Source organism: Mastigoproctus giganteus, chromosome 6, assembly GCF_048544385.1.
Source record: "Mastigoproctus giganteus isolate SK-2022 chromosome 6, ASM4854438v1, whole genome shotgun sequence".
Classification (NCBI taxonomy): Eukaryota; Metazoa; Arthropoda; class Arachnida; order Uropygi; family Thelyphonidae; genus Mastigoproctus; species Mastigoproctus giganteus.
Genome location: NC_143580.1, coordinates 218,763,993 through 218,777,353, shown reverse-complemented (window position 1 = coordinate 218,777,353; position 13,361 = coordinate 218,763,993). Strand labels below are relative to the sequence as shown.

General features: G+C 36.2%; 1 protein-coding gene across 5 annotated transcripts in view; it reads left to right on the top strand.

The window, feature by feature from the left end:
• LOC150084991 (protein PALS1-like) overlaps nt 1-13,361 on the top strand; it is a 262,078-nt gene that overhangs the window by 100,974 nt on the left and 147,743 nt on the right. For all 5 annotated transcript variants that reach the window (XM_090375693.1, XM_090375692.1, XM_090375691.1 and 2 more), the window contains one exon: nt 8,067-8,176. In XM_090375693.1, coding sequence (XP_090231819.1) covers nt 8,067-8,176 — 110 coding nt within the window. The remainder of the gene's footprint in view (nt 1-8,066; nt 8,177-13,361) is intronic.

Here is a 13,361-nt window from a genome sequence, read left to right as displayed (position 1 = left end):
GCTTAACGTAGCACTAGCAGCGTCGTTATGCCGAATAAAAACTTGGATCCTCTTTATAAAAAAGAATCAATAACTCATTTGACGCTGTGATGTTATTTGCGTTGCGAGTTCCCTCCAGCGATTTTGTGATTGTGGTGCACTTAAATGGGGCATCACCAGAACTATCAACTGTTTTGCTATCGGTGCCAGTAATAAATATTACTTGACATTCCAGTGCATTACATTTCATTTTAAAGCTTTTTTTTCAAGGTATTAGTGTCGATGTTGGTCTTCTTCAAAGGCATCTCCTGCTCTTTTTCTTCGCCATCTCTTCTTTTTCTCCAATGTATACTACCTTGTATGGTCTAACAGGTAATTTTAATTATAAATAACGTGCGGATTGCCGAGAAAATAAATAGATGTTCGTACATATTGCTGATTCATTATTTTATTTAGAAAAGAGTACACGTTGGCATTTCAAGACATTATCCAATGATTTAGGTTGTTAAATTTGTTAAAGATGTGTGCAAAGTAATTCCACCAAAGTACCTAACGTTTGTGTAATCATATATTAATTTTCGTTCATTGATTTCCTTTTTGGACTTCATCCCCGAAAAGTTGTGCTGAGCATTCTCTTCTCTCCATAATTTAATTTTATTTCTTTCTTTCAAATAATCCACTTTGTTACCTTTTTCCGCTATATCTTTTCGTTTGATATTTACCATAACATTCGTTTTCCAATCCCTCTGGTGGTTTATCTGCATTTTATTCTTCTTTTAAGAGTTAAGGTAAAGCTGTTATTGATTTCTGAAACGCAGCATTTTAAGGAAAACCGATCTCACTTTTTGAGTAACCGTTTCTGGACATCGATTTTTATTTATTTATTTTTTTTTTTTTTAGTATGACAAGTATAGAAAGCGAGAAGGTTGCCAGAAGAAAGGAAGATTTTGAATTCGCACATTAAATTTTGTATCCATGTTCGTACCCTTTATACATCGGGGTGCGTAAAACATGTAACTTTTCTTCTTTTTACCCCAACATGAAATAATAGATTTTGTCAGGTGTATCAAAAAATTTGTACCCCTCATTGAACGTTGGAAAAATTATTGAGGATTATTTTTATGGCATAATTAATTTCATTGAATTGAGAAATGCAGTGAAAGATTTTTCATTCAGCTCCTTACTTAATTTATTAGATTTTTGCAATGAGACAAGAATTCGTAATTCCGACAACGCAGTAAGAAAACGAACAAAAAATATTATATTTATGGCTAATTAGATAAAAGATATTTTGCCATTATAATCCTTGACAAACTCAGTTAAGTATGACTTACGTCGTAAAGTGACATTTTAAATTTATTCTACATCAGATAAAATTAATTGGTTGCTTTAATAAAATCAGAGTGGGGGCGCTGTGATCGATTCACTCCAGTTATTGAATAAATTTTCGATTGTATTATAAATAATAGTATTTCTGATTGGATTAATCGGAAAGTATTATTTAAGAAATTAATTAATTTCTCCCTTATATGACATATAATACATTATCGTATGGTTATATTATTATGTAATATTATATGAAGCAATAAATATAATAACTTGCTTTAATAAAATTTGAATGGAGGTGCTGTATGCTGCGAAAATGTTTCTAGTGATCGAATACTTTTTTTTTTGCAAAATAAATAATAGTATTTCGGATTAATTAATCGAAAAGAATTCATTTTTGTTGTTGCGTGTCTCGAGTGGCTTAATTAAAGATGAGCTAACTGCGTATTTAAAATCGTCGTTTAACTCTCTTGGAAGCGAGATGGTAAATATAATAAAATATGCTTCTTTGAAATTTCAATTTAGTAGGATTGCAACTTAGAGAGAATCGTGTATAGCGAATTAATTCCTGGAAATGTGTAAAAATTTAACTCGAGAATAAGATGGCTATTTGTTAGTTGCATTAGCATAGTAGATTATTTCGTTTGATAAAATATCATAAAAAAAATATCCCATTAGGGATTTAGTTCGTTAATAGAGCGTCATCAGAATACTGAAGATTTTCTTGAGAGCGTGAAATTGGTGAATTAAATTACACGCGGACGTGCTAGGCGTGGAGAGGTTTCTGTATCCTCTTATGAGGGAACTCTCTCTTGGTCTCAGATTTCTTTACAGAATAGTAGCAGACTACCATTACGGATAATAGCTACCTTAATCTGGTTCATTATAAATAAATTTCACGTAGTCGGATGGAGTGGGAAGAATACATAATTTAAGCAGTGTATGGTGGTATTGCATTCAAAATACAGTTCTCTAGTGGCTATAAGTTTTCTAAGTGATTAGTGTGTACATTATTCGTATTTCTGGAGATAGCAGTGTTCACACACTGCAAGACTGTGATATAAGCCCATTTCTGTGTCCAGTAGAAATTTTCTCATCATGGAACATCATATTAATTTAATAGTCTTCCAAGCATTTTGGCTTCCGCAGCACATTTCGCATTGATAGTACTGTACTGCAAGTTGATATAGGCGTTCTTCTTAATATAGAGTCCGCGATGTACCACAGTGAATGGAGAAGCTTTTTTCCTCCGGATAATTTGGGTAATATAATCTGCCAGACTTCAGCGTTTGGTAGATTAGGACAGATTCGTTGAGTGATTTTAAACAAACAAAAAAAAAAGTTCACATCAACATGGGTCTGATTTCGAACGGGTATGGAGACATTGCAACTTTAAGATAAAACTATGATACCGTATTAAACGACTATATTAGAATTTGAAGCTCCAAAATTTTAAAAATCATCTTAAAACTTACTCCCAAGTTAGAAAATCCAGCGATTAATTTTATGATTTAAATCTCAAATACCCGTATTCACAACTGTTAAAAACAGAATAGCGCCAATTTTTACAGTAATTTTCCTTTAATGATGTATTGGTGAAATCGTTTATATATATAAATATATATATATGAAAAGATGAGATGAACAAAATAAAATTATTATTTTTTTTTTCTCCAAAATAACGTGCATATTGTTTGGAAGCTCTGTCTAAATAACCATTGAGAGGTTACTATATAAGCTGGAACAAGTTAGAATTACAGGTAATGTTCTAAGATGGATCTCAGGATGGCTGAGGAGGCAGCGGATTGTGAATAATAGTTACCCTTCAGATTGGGCTAAGGTTAGAAATGGGGTTTCTCGAGTATTGGTTCTGGGACCACTGTTGTTTCTGGTTTTCATAAATGACATCGACAAAGGGATAGAGGGCATAACGTTAAAATTTGTAGACGACGTAAAGCTCGGGAGAATGGCTAATGAGCAGCATCAAGCAGTGTTCTTTCAGGATAGTTTGAATAGACTTCAAGGATTGTCAGAAAAGTGGCAGCTATGTCTCGATGCAGCAAAATGCAAGGTCTTACATTTTGGGAATAACAACCCAAAAATAACTTATACCTTGGTGGGGTTGAATTAAAACAGAGGAAGAAAGGGATTTGAGAGTTATGATTGGGTCGGTGAAGTTCTCCGAGCAATGTAGACAGTCGGCAAGGAAGGCCCATGGTTTCCTCTCGATGATTTATCGAATGTCTTATTGTAGAGATAAGGAAGTCCCAGTGTATAAAGCAACTGATGTAGTCCGACCGGATTTGGAATACTTTTTCCAGGTATGGAGCATGCACCTAAACAAAAGACGTTGATCTTCTTGAAAAGATCTAAAGACTGGCAACCCACTTAGTGAGATCTACAAAAGGGCACTCGTATGAGCTACAAAGCTTGGCAACTAGGCACCTTAGAGGGGGAACCCGATTGAGGTCTATAAGGTTCTCAGAAGGGACAGTAAAATAAATGAAAGCGAAATTTTCACCCTTATAAATGATTCCGGAACTAGAGGCCATAAATTCAAATTACAGGGAAAGAGATTTAGACTAGTTTGTAGGAAGTTTTCCTTTAACCAGTGTGTTGTTAATTACTGAAATAAATTACTTCCGAAGATAGCTGAAGCCGACAGTAGGAGAAATTCAAAGGTCAGCTGGGTAGTTACCTATCGCCAGCTAATTTTTGAATTTCAATTTTAATGATCATCAGTGAGTATTGGTAAAATTCAGGTTATTCCGTGTTTAATTGTTGTAAAATAGTTATTTTCAGAAAGAATAATTTTTTAATAGTAATACTAATTTATAGTTCTTATAATAGTTTCTCAATATTGTCAGCATTCTACTTGGATACACATTTCTGCGTGTCGTAACAGTTCTTTTGTTCTCTACCCTTGGTTGAACATTTGAAACGTAGTCTGCACGTCCAAAATTCTTCGATGCAGTGCACCCCTGTCGTTAACCTTTTGCGCGAAACGCTTTCGTGTGACACAGATGAAGAAAAAGATGAACTATTTATAGTATACAGACGGAACATGGCAGTAGACTACACCCTTCACGGCCACAAACCAGGGGTTCACATGAATATGTATGAAAATGTAAACCCCTGGAAATTGTCTAAAGTGTTAAGGTCGGGAGATCTAAACCCCTGGAAATTGTCTTCATATGGGCCCAAACCACGACTAATTCAAACATTGTACTAAGCCCGCATTGACAACTTGGCTATGTCAGACAGTTCTTGATATCCAATTTAAAAAATAAATATTATAATAACTGTGTGCCAATTATATAACAGGCCTCTGTGTGCACATTTTGGTATTTTGTAGAAGAATAAGATATGATACATAGAACACTTCAATATGATACGTAGAACACTTCCTAATGACACTCTCCAGCAATTAAAACGAATATAAAATTAACGCAAAAAATTAAAATTACATTCGTTTTAATTGCTGAAGAGTGTCATTAGCAAGTGTTCTACGTATCGTATTGAGGTAAATTTCTCTTATTCTTCTATATACAGTATATTGAAATACAACGTAGAACGTATTAAGCAACGTAACTCTCTTTTATACTAAACATCTTGGTAGTATATGGTAATTTTAATCTGATTTTAAACCACCCACATAATCAAAATTGATGTGGCAGGTTCTGTGCCCACCGGGATATTAGAATTTGTACAGAGCCGTCTTTGTGCTTCTTTGTGGAGCCTGTCTTAATTGATTCCGGCTTAAATAAGTCATGTGTCCTGTGATAAGAGGAAATGAAAGTTCCTGATGGTAGGATAAAATTTCTACATGACTATTTTTCATGCGCCATGTCAGTGGAAGTTCACGGTGCTATGTTTAAGTTTCAGACCGAAAAACAAATAATCCTTTGAGGCTCCAATCTGGTTTCTTCAAGGAAGTGAGGCTGTATTTCTAGCTTGCTTTAATACTGTACATTATTTTATTTTGTTTTATTTGTTGAGAAAATTCCCATGGAAAGGGTCCCAAGTTTGTCCACAAGTAAAATTCTACCTCGTGGTCGCCTGCAAATGATTTCCTGTTGTATTTTATACCTGGCTGGGCTTCTGTAACCATCTAATCCTTTGCGAACATTCCTGTAAATACAAGGAAGCATTACAGTGCATGGTATGGTTTGTCATACTGTTTCTCTGCATAAGAGAGAGAGGAGAGAGATCAAAGGGAAAATGACTACAGAACAACTCCAATATCTTGTTGCAGATTTGTGTCCGGGTAAGTATTATTCCCGGTATTAGTTTTGGATATTGTATAAATTTCTTTAAAAAATATTAATTTACTTTGCCGACGAGGCTTACATTGATTCTAGACACCGGAAATAGATTATAATTACTAAGAACACCCCTCTCGGATTTGGGTAGGGGAGAATTTCGACAAAATTCTGTTTCTCCAGTTTCTTTTATGAGCTTTACAGTACGTGGAAATGTCTGGTACATTTTATTTCATTGACATAATTCTCCGGTGGCTTAAATTGGGACATGAAACATTTTTAGGAAATTTTTTATAAAATTTCCTAAAAAATTTTTATAAAAGGATTTTTTATAAAAAATTTTTATAAAAGGATTTTTTTTATATTCCGTTTTTACAACGAAATTTAAACAATTATTTTCATCGTAACTGTTTAATTTCTCTGTTTTGGTAGCTGGGATGGTGCTGGTTCTTATGCCGTCTATGGCTCCAGGAACTTACTGAGGCTTCTGTGCAAATAGAAAGGAGGATGTATTTTCCATGTGAGAGAAGTTTAGTTTCAGATAGATGGTATTCTCTAGTTTTCATCCAGAAACCTACAAACTTGCCTTAGAGATACGCAACGCTGTGATGCATAGCCACAGTTGCCATGCCAATAATCAAATTATCCTCCATTTAGATAGATGGCTATTTTATTTAATTAGTAAAAAAAAAAAAAAAAAACAGCCGTGTAACAAAATTCAACTGGTGGTAGTATCTTTGCTCTTGCACGATCATAATTTTTGTTGCAAAATCTAAAGGAATAACATGTTCTTTATTGTGTAGTATGACACTGAACACTGCATAAGATTTACCAACTATTCTGCTTGATTTTTCCCAAGATTTCAGGAGCTATCAGGTTCTTCTTCACGATGGTCTGTCTCTGGTTTGGTATTCGCTGTTCGGTGACCTGAACAGTCTGAGTCGTTCCAACCAGTTAAGTGTGTAGATTCGTCTTGTACATTGTCATGTCTCGCTCTAGCTTCGTTACTTCACAGTATGCTCCCGTGATGAACGTATTCATTTCGATGTTGAAGAAGCCAACTCCACTTCGTGCGTTGGCTTCTTCTTTCCTGGGTAATCATTACGCAGTTGGGCAGGAAGCACTTCCAGTTGCTTGCCCTTCACTTTTGGTAGCCATACGGGGAGCCCCTCTGCCTGAGGCGTGAACGCAAGTGACTTTATCCTGCGCCACATCAATGCAGTATGTTCAATATTTCTACAACTCATCTTCATCCTGCTATGGAGGTGAACATGTTTTAGCTTATTATAATAATAAACGTGTCCATTTATTATTACTATCACTATTACTACCATAATAGGAGTATAAATAATTAACTTTTTTCTCCTTATGTGATTTTTCCGCCCCTTGACTGGTACCGGTACCAACTCCAAAAGGGTGGTTGTTGTGTCTGGTTAATATTGTTATTATTACTCTTGGTCGGGGTACTCTCTTACTATCCAACATGTGTTCAGGATCGCGGCTTTCTGTAGTTCCATGTAAGTGTTCTCTGGGTGAACCGTTTCTGAGGCCAAGTGGCATCATCGACACGTGTCATCTCTCACTCCGGACTCCTTAGCGATGTATTTTCTGTAGATCCTGGTTTTGATTACCTAGTCTTGAATGGCGAACATGAGTCCTTCAATCTCGGGGAAGAGCGTCCCGGTGGTGAGCCATGCGTTGGAAGCCATTTTATCTATGTGGTCTTGATGGAGACCATTGTAGTGTCTATCCTGGAGTGTCTTCTTTGTCCATCTTTCTAGCTTTGTTTGTTCCGTCGGGGCGTGAAGGGTCTCCTCGCTTAGGTTGGGTGGGGAATATCGCTTGTCTATCTTCCTTATGGCCTGGTAGAGTGGTTATTATTATTTATTTATTTATTTTGTCTAGAAACCAAAATTTAAAAATAAAATCATAATTTAATAGTTATGATTGTGACTATAACTGTAGGGTCTCCGTAGTTCATTAGACATCTATGAATTTTGTGTTTCCTTGACACGTTACACCATAGTGGGTAGAGAGGCTCCTCCCCTTAACCATTCTTCACGGAAAAGAGCGATTTAATGCATCGTTTAACACAAAAGTAATGCCTGTGGCGTTGGATATTCCCGTAGGAGACGCCCGTGGTAAGAGAATTACTTGGATCACATTCGCACGCGTTGTGACCGTACCAATCACAGAATGCACACTTGACGCCCCATTTCCAGTATTTTGGTTTCAGTATATGTAATAAAAATCAACAACATTCAAGGTTTTCAAGTCAAGATCGAACTGAGTCCGTGTGCTTAACAGTTTAAAGAAAGAATAGTAATTAAATAAGTATTAATATAATTAATAAAGATTTAAAAATTAAATCGTGATGTCCGGGGAACATTAATTGCGTACTGTATTTCATACAATTAATTATTACTGTTTAAATAAATTTTAATGTAATTTCTTAAGATTTATTTATATTGTATTGAATTTTTTCTAACATTTTATTAGGGTCGCCGGCCGATCGAGCTGATTTGGAGGTGGGAGACGAAATACTTGAAGTTAATGGAAAATCGCTGGATAATTGTTCGCATACGGAAGTCATCTCCCATATTCATCAGGTGAGTTTTCTTGGCTAAAACAAGTGTTTATTTATTTATTTTTATTTTTAGTTACAGCATAACCCCAGGGGCTCACATCTGGTGAGTATGGGCTTGGCATACCCAGGGTCCTGAGCTGGATATCATCATCCTTCTCTTTCTTGGTGATTCCCTTCTACTTCTGATTCTTCTTCTCTCTCTCTCTCTCTCTCTCTCTCTCTCTCTCTCAGGGTACAGAATTAAATTTTTTTGGCTGGTGCAGCATAAGCCTCAGGCTTCCTTGCACCGTATGGTTAATAATAATAATAATGTTAAAAATAAAAACAGCCGATTTATTTTATATTAATACCGAAATTTTAATAGCAGATGGCGCTGACTGTTATTTAACTTTAGTTTCTTTGGAAACTAAATATATCGCAAATTTCAAAATGTCGGTTATTACTAAAATTAGCTAAGTATTCGTGTAAAACTGTACCAAATTATACAAGAAAATTAACATTTTTTGAATACCAACTAAAGAATTGATTTCCTTATCAAATTATTATTATTTTTTCAACTTTAGAGTATGCACAATTTGCCATTGAGTTTTCACGCAAAGATTTTGACATTGACAAATGACCCTCACTTGATTCTCGTACGAGAGAAGAGACTTTCAGATTTCATTTATATTTTTATTTTCAACCTTCCATATATTTTGTGCCTTTATTTTTATTTTATAAAATAAATCTGATAAATAAGTAAATAAATAATGCAAAAAGGATGATCCCATCAGACAGTGGAATTTGAATTCATATTTGTTTCGTGGACATGTTTTCCCTTTCTTATTCAATATGCACTTTAAAAGCAATCTATAAGAGCAAAATATTCTGACGTAGATCGAATGAGTTTGCCAGAACTCCTTTCCTGTAGTGTACGAATTCTCTCTCTCTCTCTCTCTCTCTCTCTCTCTCTCTCTCTCTATCTCTCTCTCAGGTTAAGGCATTTCTAGCGCGATGATTGATGCTCATTGGGAATATTTTCATCTTGTTGAATTGGAGAATTTTTAGCGAAAAGTTCGATCCACGCTTATAAATTACACTATTTTATTAAATTGTATCTAGTACAATACTATTATTATTTTATCTTGGCCTAGATCGATGTTCAGCTTTGATTCAAAATTGCATATCGTTGTAAATAAAATGGGGAAAAAAAAAAAAAAAAATATATATATATATATATATTTTTATACAAAGGCATGGCAACTGCGAAAACAGCGCTCAGTGAGCCATTATTTTTTGTTTTAGGGTACAGATTTGTACGGTAACGTATGTACATGCCAAGGTATTCTGTCATAGCGCCACGATCCTCTTTGGTGGAAGTGTATTCGAAGAACAACCTACAAATTTAGATCATAAAAGCATCCTCATTCATAACACTAAAAATAAAATTACAAGGGGGGGTTGAAAAGTTCGTGGCGTGAGTATGAAAGAGTACTGATAGTGTTAAAAAAATTCTGTACTTAATGTATAACATTTCAAATAGTAACCCACCAAGTTTGTGCAGTTTCAATAACTTTTTCAATAACTTTAATTACAGGTCCCGAAGTCAACATAGTTGTGTAAACTAAGAAAGATGGACTAAATCAGTCACCATGTAGTGATCGAATATTTGGGTAAAAGGGGACTGATGCAAAAGGCAATTCATGAGAATTTGGTTACAACACTGGGGGAGGATGACCCTTCGTATTGTATGGTTAAGCTGTGGGCAGCAGAATTTAAACGCGGAAGGAAGAGCCTGGAAGATTACCCACGCTGTAGAAGACCTGCAATGGCCATCACTTCAGAAGTTGTTGATAGTGTGCATGATCTGGTGATGAGTGATCGACGAGTGACAATTCGATACATTGCCAGCGTCTTGAGCATCTCATCTGAACGTGTGTAGCACATGACTTAGCCCAATGGTCAGGAGCGTATTTCTTAATATTTGGGCTTTGACTCTACCAGGGCCCAAGCTTGTAATGACATGTCATTGTCATTACAAGCGTGTCATGATCTGGTGATGAGTGATCGACGAATGACAATTCGATACATTGCCAGCGTCTTGAGCATCTCATCTGAACGTGAGTAGCACATGAAGTAGCCGAATGGTCAGGAGCGAGAGTGCAGTAGCACACACTCTTTGAGTGGACCGGGGTTCACTAAATGACTGCTAAATACAATTAACATTTGTATTGATGGTGTATTGTAAAGTCTACTAACCTGGTGGTCGTGCCGTAGTATAAACAAGAACATAAATAAAGATTAAAAAAAAATAATAACAGACGTTCTCGCTATGAAAAAGGTATCAGCACGATGGGTCCCAAAGTTGTTGACAGCAGATCAAAAACGCACAAGAGTTGTCAAGTCAAATGAACATTGCATCGTTTTTCACGCAGATGTGGGAAACAACAGGTGGCGCCTGACCCTAATACTACTACTATGCTTCGTTTTTCAAGCAGATACAGCAAATTTCCTTACAAGATTTACGACCATTGATGAGACGTGGTTCCATCGCTTTCGGGCTAGAGAGAAAGGAGCAGTCCAAACAGTGGGAACATAGCTCTTCCCACCTATAAAGAAAGTAAATGCGATTGCTTCTGATAAGGGGATGGTATGGTTTTTTGGGATGCTGATGGAGTGTTGCTAGTGCTCATCACCAGATCATGCACACTATCAACTTCTGGAGTGATGGCCATTGCAAGTCTTCTACAGCGTGGGTAATCTTCTAAGCTCTTCCTTCCCGTTTAAATTCTGCTGCCCACAGCTTAACCATACAATACGAAGGGTCATCCTCCGCCAGTGTTGTAACCAAATTCTCGTGAATTGCCTTTTGCGTCAGTCCCCTTTTACCCAAATCCTTCAGAAAGGCCATGCATTCGCAGGGTAATTATTGCATACACTTTATTTGTGTGAAAACATCAAAGGCGAATAACAAGGAAAACTCAGCAGAGATGTCTTGTTCCATTAGGAAAATATGCCTGCTCACAAGTCTGTCATTACCATGGCTGCACTGTATTATTGCGACTTTGAAACGTCACTTCACTTCACTGCATTTTTGCAGCTATCTCTAGATGGATGGGAACGGTCTGATAAATCTTTGTACACTATTCAGAAGTGAACAAAGAATTCACATTTGAAGAAAGCCGCATGAATCTATGAACCCTGCTTACTGTGAGCCAAAGTACAGGGAGAAGACCCCTCTGCTTACATTTATACAATTGCGAGATATTTCGTTGACATCCTGGTAGTGTACTTCCTGAATACCTTTAAGAACCTCGCAAACTTTACAGTAAGGCTAGTCATAGCGATATCGGGGAGATAGATGCCTAAACGCGCAATTAGAACATGATCCTAATAAAGTTTCTAGGGAGTGTATGTTAATGGCGTTGACAAAAATTTGCAACTCGCAGTTGAGGAAATCATCACACATATCTTATATACCTGTATGCGATATCAAATTAATAATTAACCCATTTTAATGATAATTGCGTCTGCGCGGTAGCGTATTGTCATTGTCATCGTCCTACCCACACCAAGTGGAAAAGGCCCGGGTTCGAGTCCCGTTAATGACGCGAAGAATTTTTATGGACTTTTTTTCTCTCCTTGGCTGAGTTAGTCGGTCTCAGGCGTACATAACAAGGTTTCTTCGTCCAGCAAATTGGCCAGAGAACACACGCAATTCACGAACATAATACACTTGGGCAAATGAATGAACATTCCGACCAGCCATTTATTATTTAATGATAATTGCAGGAAATAATAAATAAATAAAATTTTTCGCAGTTTAAGAAAGTTCGAAAATAATGAATTCACAAGTATTTCTCTAAAAGAATTTAAGCACATATTGGTTTAATTATTTTATCATTCATTAATAATACAATTGCGAATTTAACTTTTAATCGGAACTGCTACAGTTTCCTTTTGATTTAAAGAAATCTTAATTGGGAATCTTGTTTGGCGCTGATGAGCGAACTGCAGAAAAAGAGGTGGCTTCTTTAGAAAAAGAGGCACTTTCATAATATTAGGAATGTCGGGAGAGTTCCGAGTAACAATCAGATCTTGATAAACCTTTGATCTGTTTAATATCCTCCAAGTTCTGAGCCACCTTCTCTTGGCTCTTAGCTACCGCACAGCTTCATAAAGACTCTTCCAGTAGCGACGGTGTAATCATCGAAAATAGATAGAAGGAAGCAGAGAACGAGAGTTCTGTACTTCGGGAGTTCTGTACTGCTTTCCTCTTACTGCCTTTCTTTGAGCGCGAGCTCCTGTAATCTCCCAGAAGTGTTCATGGTTATTTATGATCTTTTGGTGAAAAATCGAGTGTCCGCAGAGAAGGAAATCTGTGGGATAAAAGTTGATGCCGAGACATAAGATGAGGGCGAAAAACTTTTAGATTTTGCTATTGAATTCTAAAATGGTCATTCATACGTGTACTGTCTCTCACGTGTTAGACAATTCTTAAATAATTTTTTAACCATTAATACAGCTGTCAGTTCAAACATTATTTAAGGTTTTTGAAGGTAAACATTAATTAAGGGTTTATTATTATTATTTTTTTAAAGATTTAATATAGATCCGTGGTGATCAACCTTATGTTTAATCCACCTGGCCAAGTCGTAATGTAAATGTCTTATTTTTAAACCATACGCAAAAATACAGTAAAATTCCGACTAGTCACAGTTAAGAAATTTGATCTGAAAGTTGGGAATGCAGTGAAATCCCGGTTATCCGAAACAATTAGGACCGATGGCATTTCAGTCGGATAATCGATTTTAAATGCAGTCTATAAAAGATTAATTGTTGTTGTGTTTTAGGAGCATCATCAACTTAGGCGATATTTCACCATATATAATATGTCTGTAAATTGCGTGTGTTCTGTGATCGGTTTGCTGTAAGAAAAACCCAAGATTACAGGAGAAAAAAAACCTAACAGGTCCATAAAATTCCTCACATCATTGACAGACGTGAAAACAGACTTTTAAATACTAAGTATTGTCTAGGTCTTGGTAAAAAATCTTATTGTCCAATTTTATTTTCAGACTTCATTGATCTGGGGCAGAACCGGGTTCGCCCCCAGAATAAGCCTCTTCCTTCTAGCAAAAACTTATTTTGTAAAGGCCTGGAGTGCTGCAAGATTACTTCGTGTTTGAATTAGTTGTTCCACTACAGTTGGGGAGAATCCCTGGACG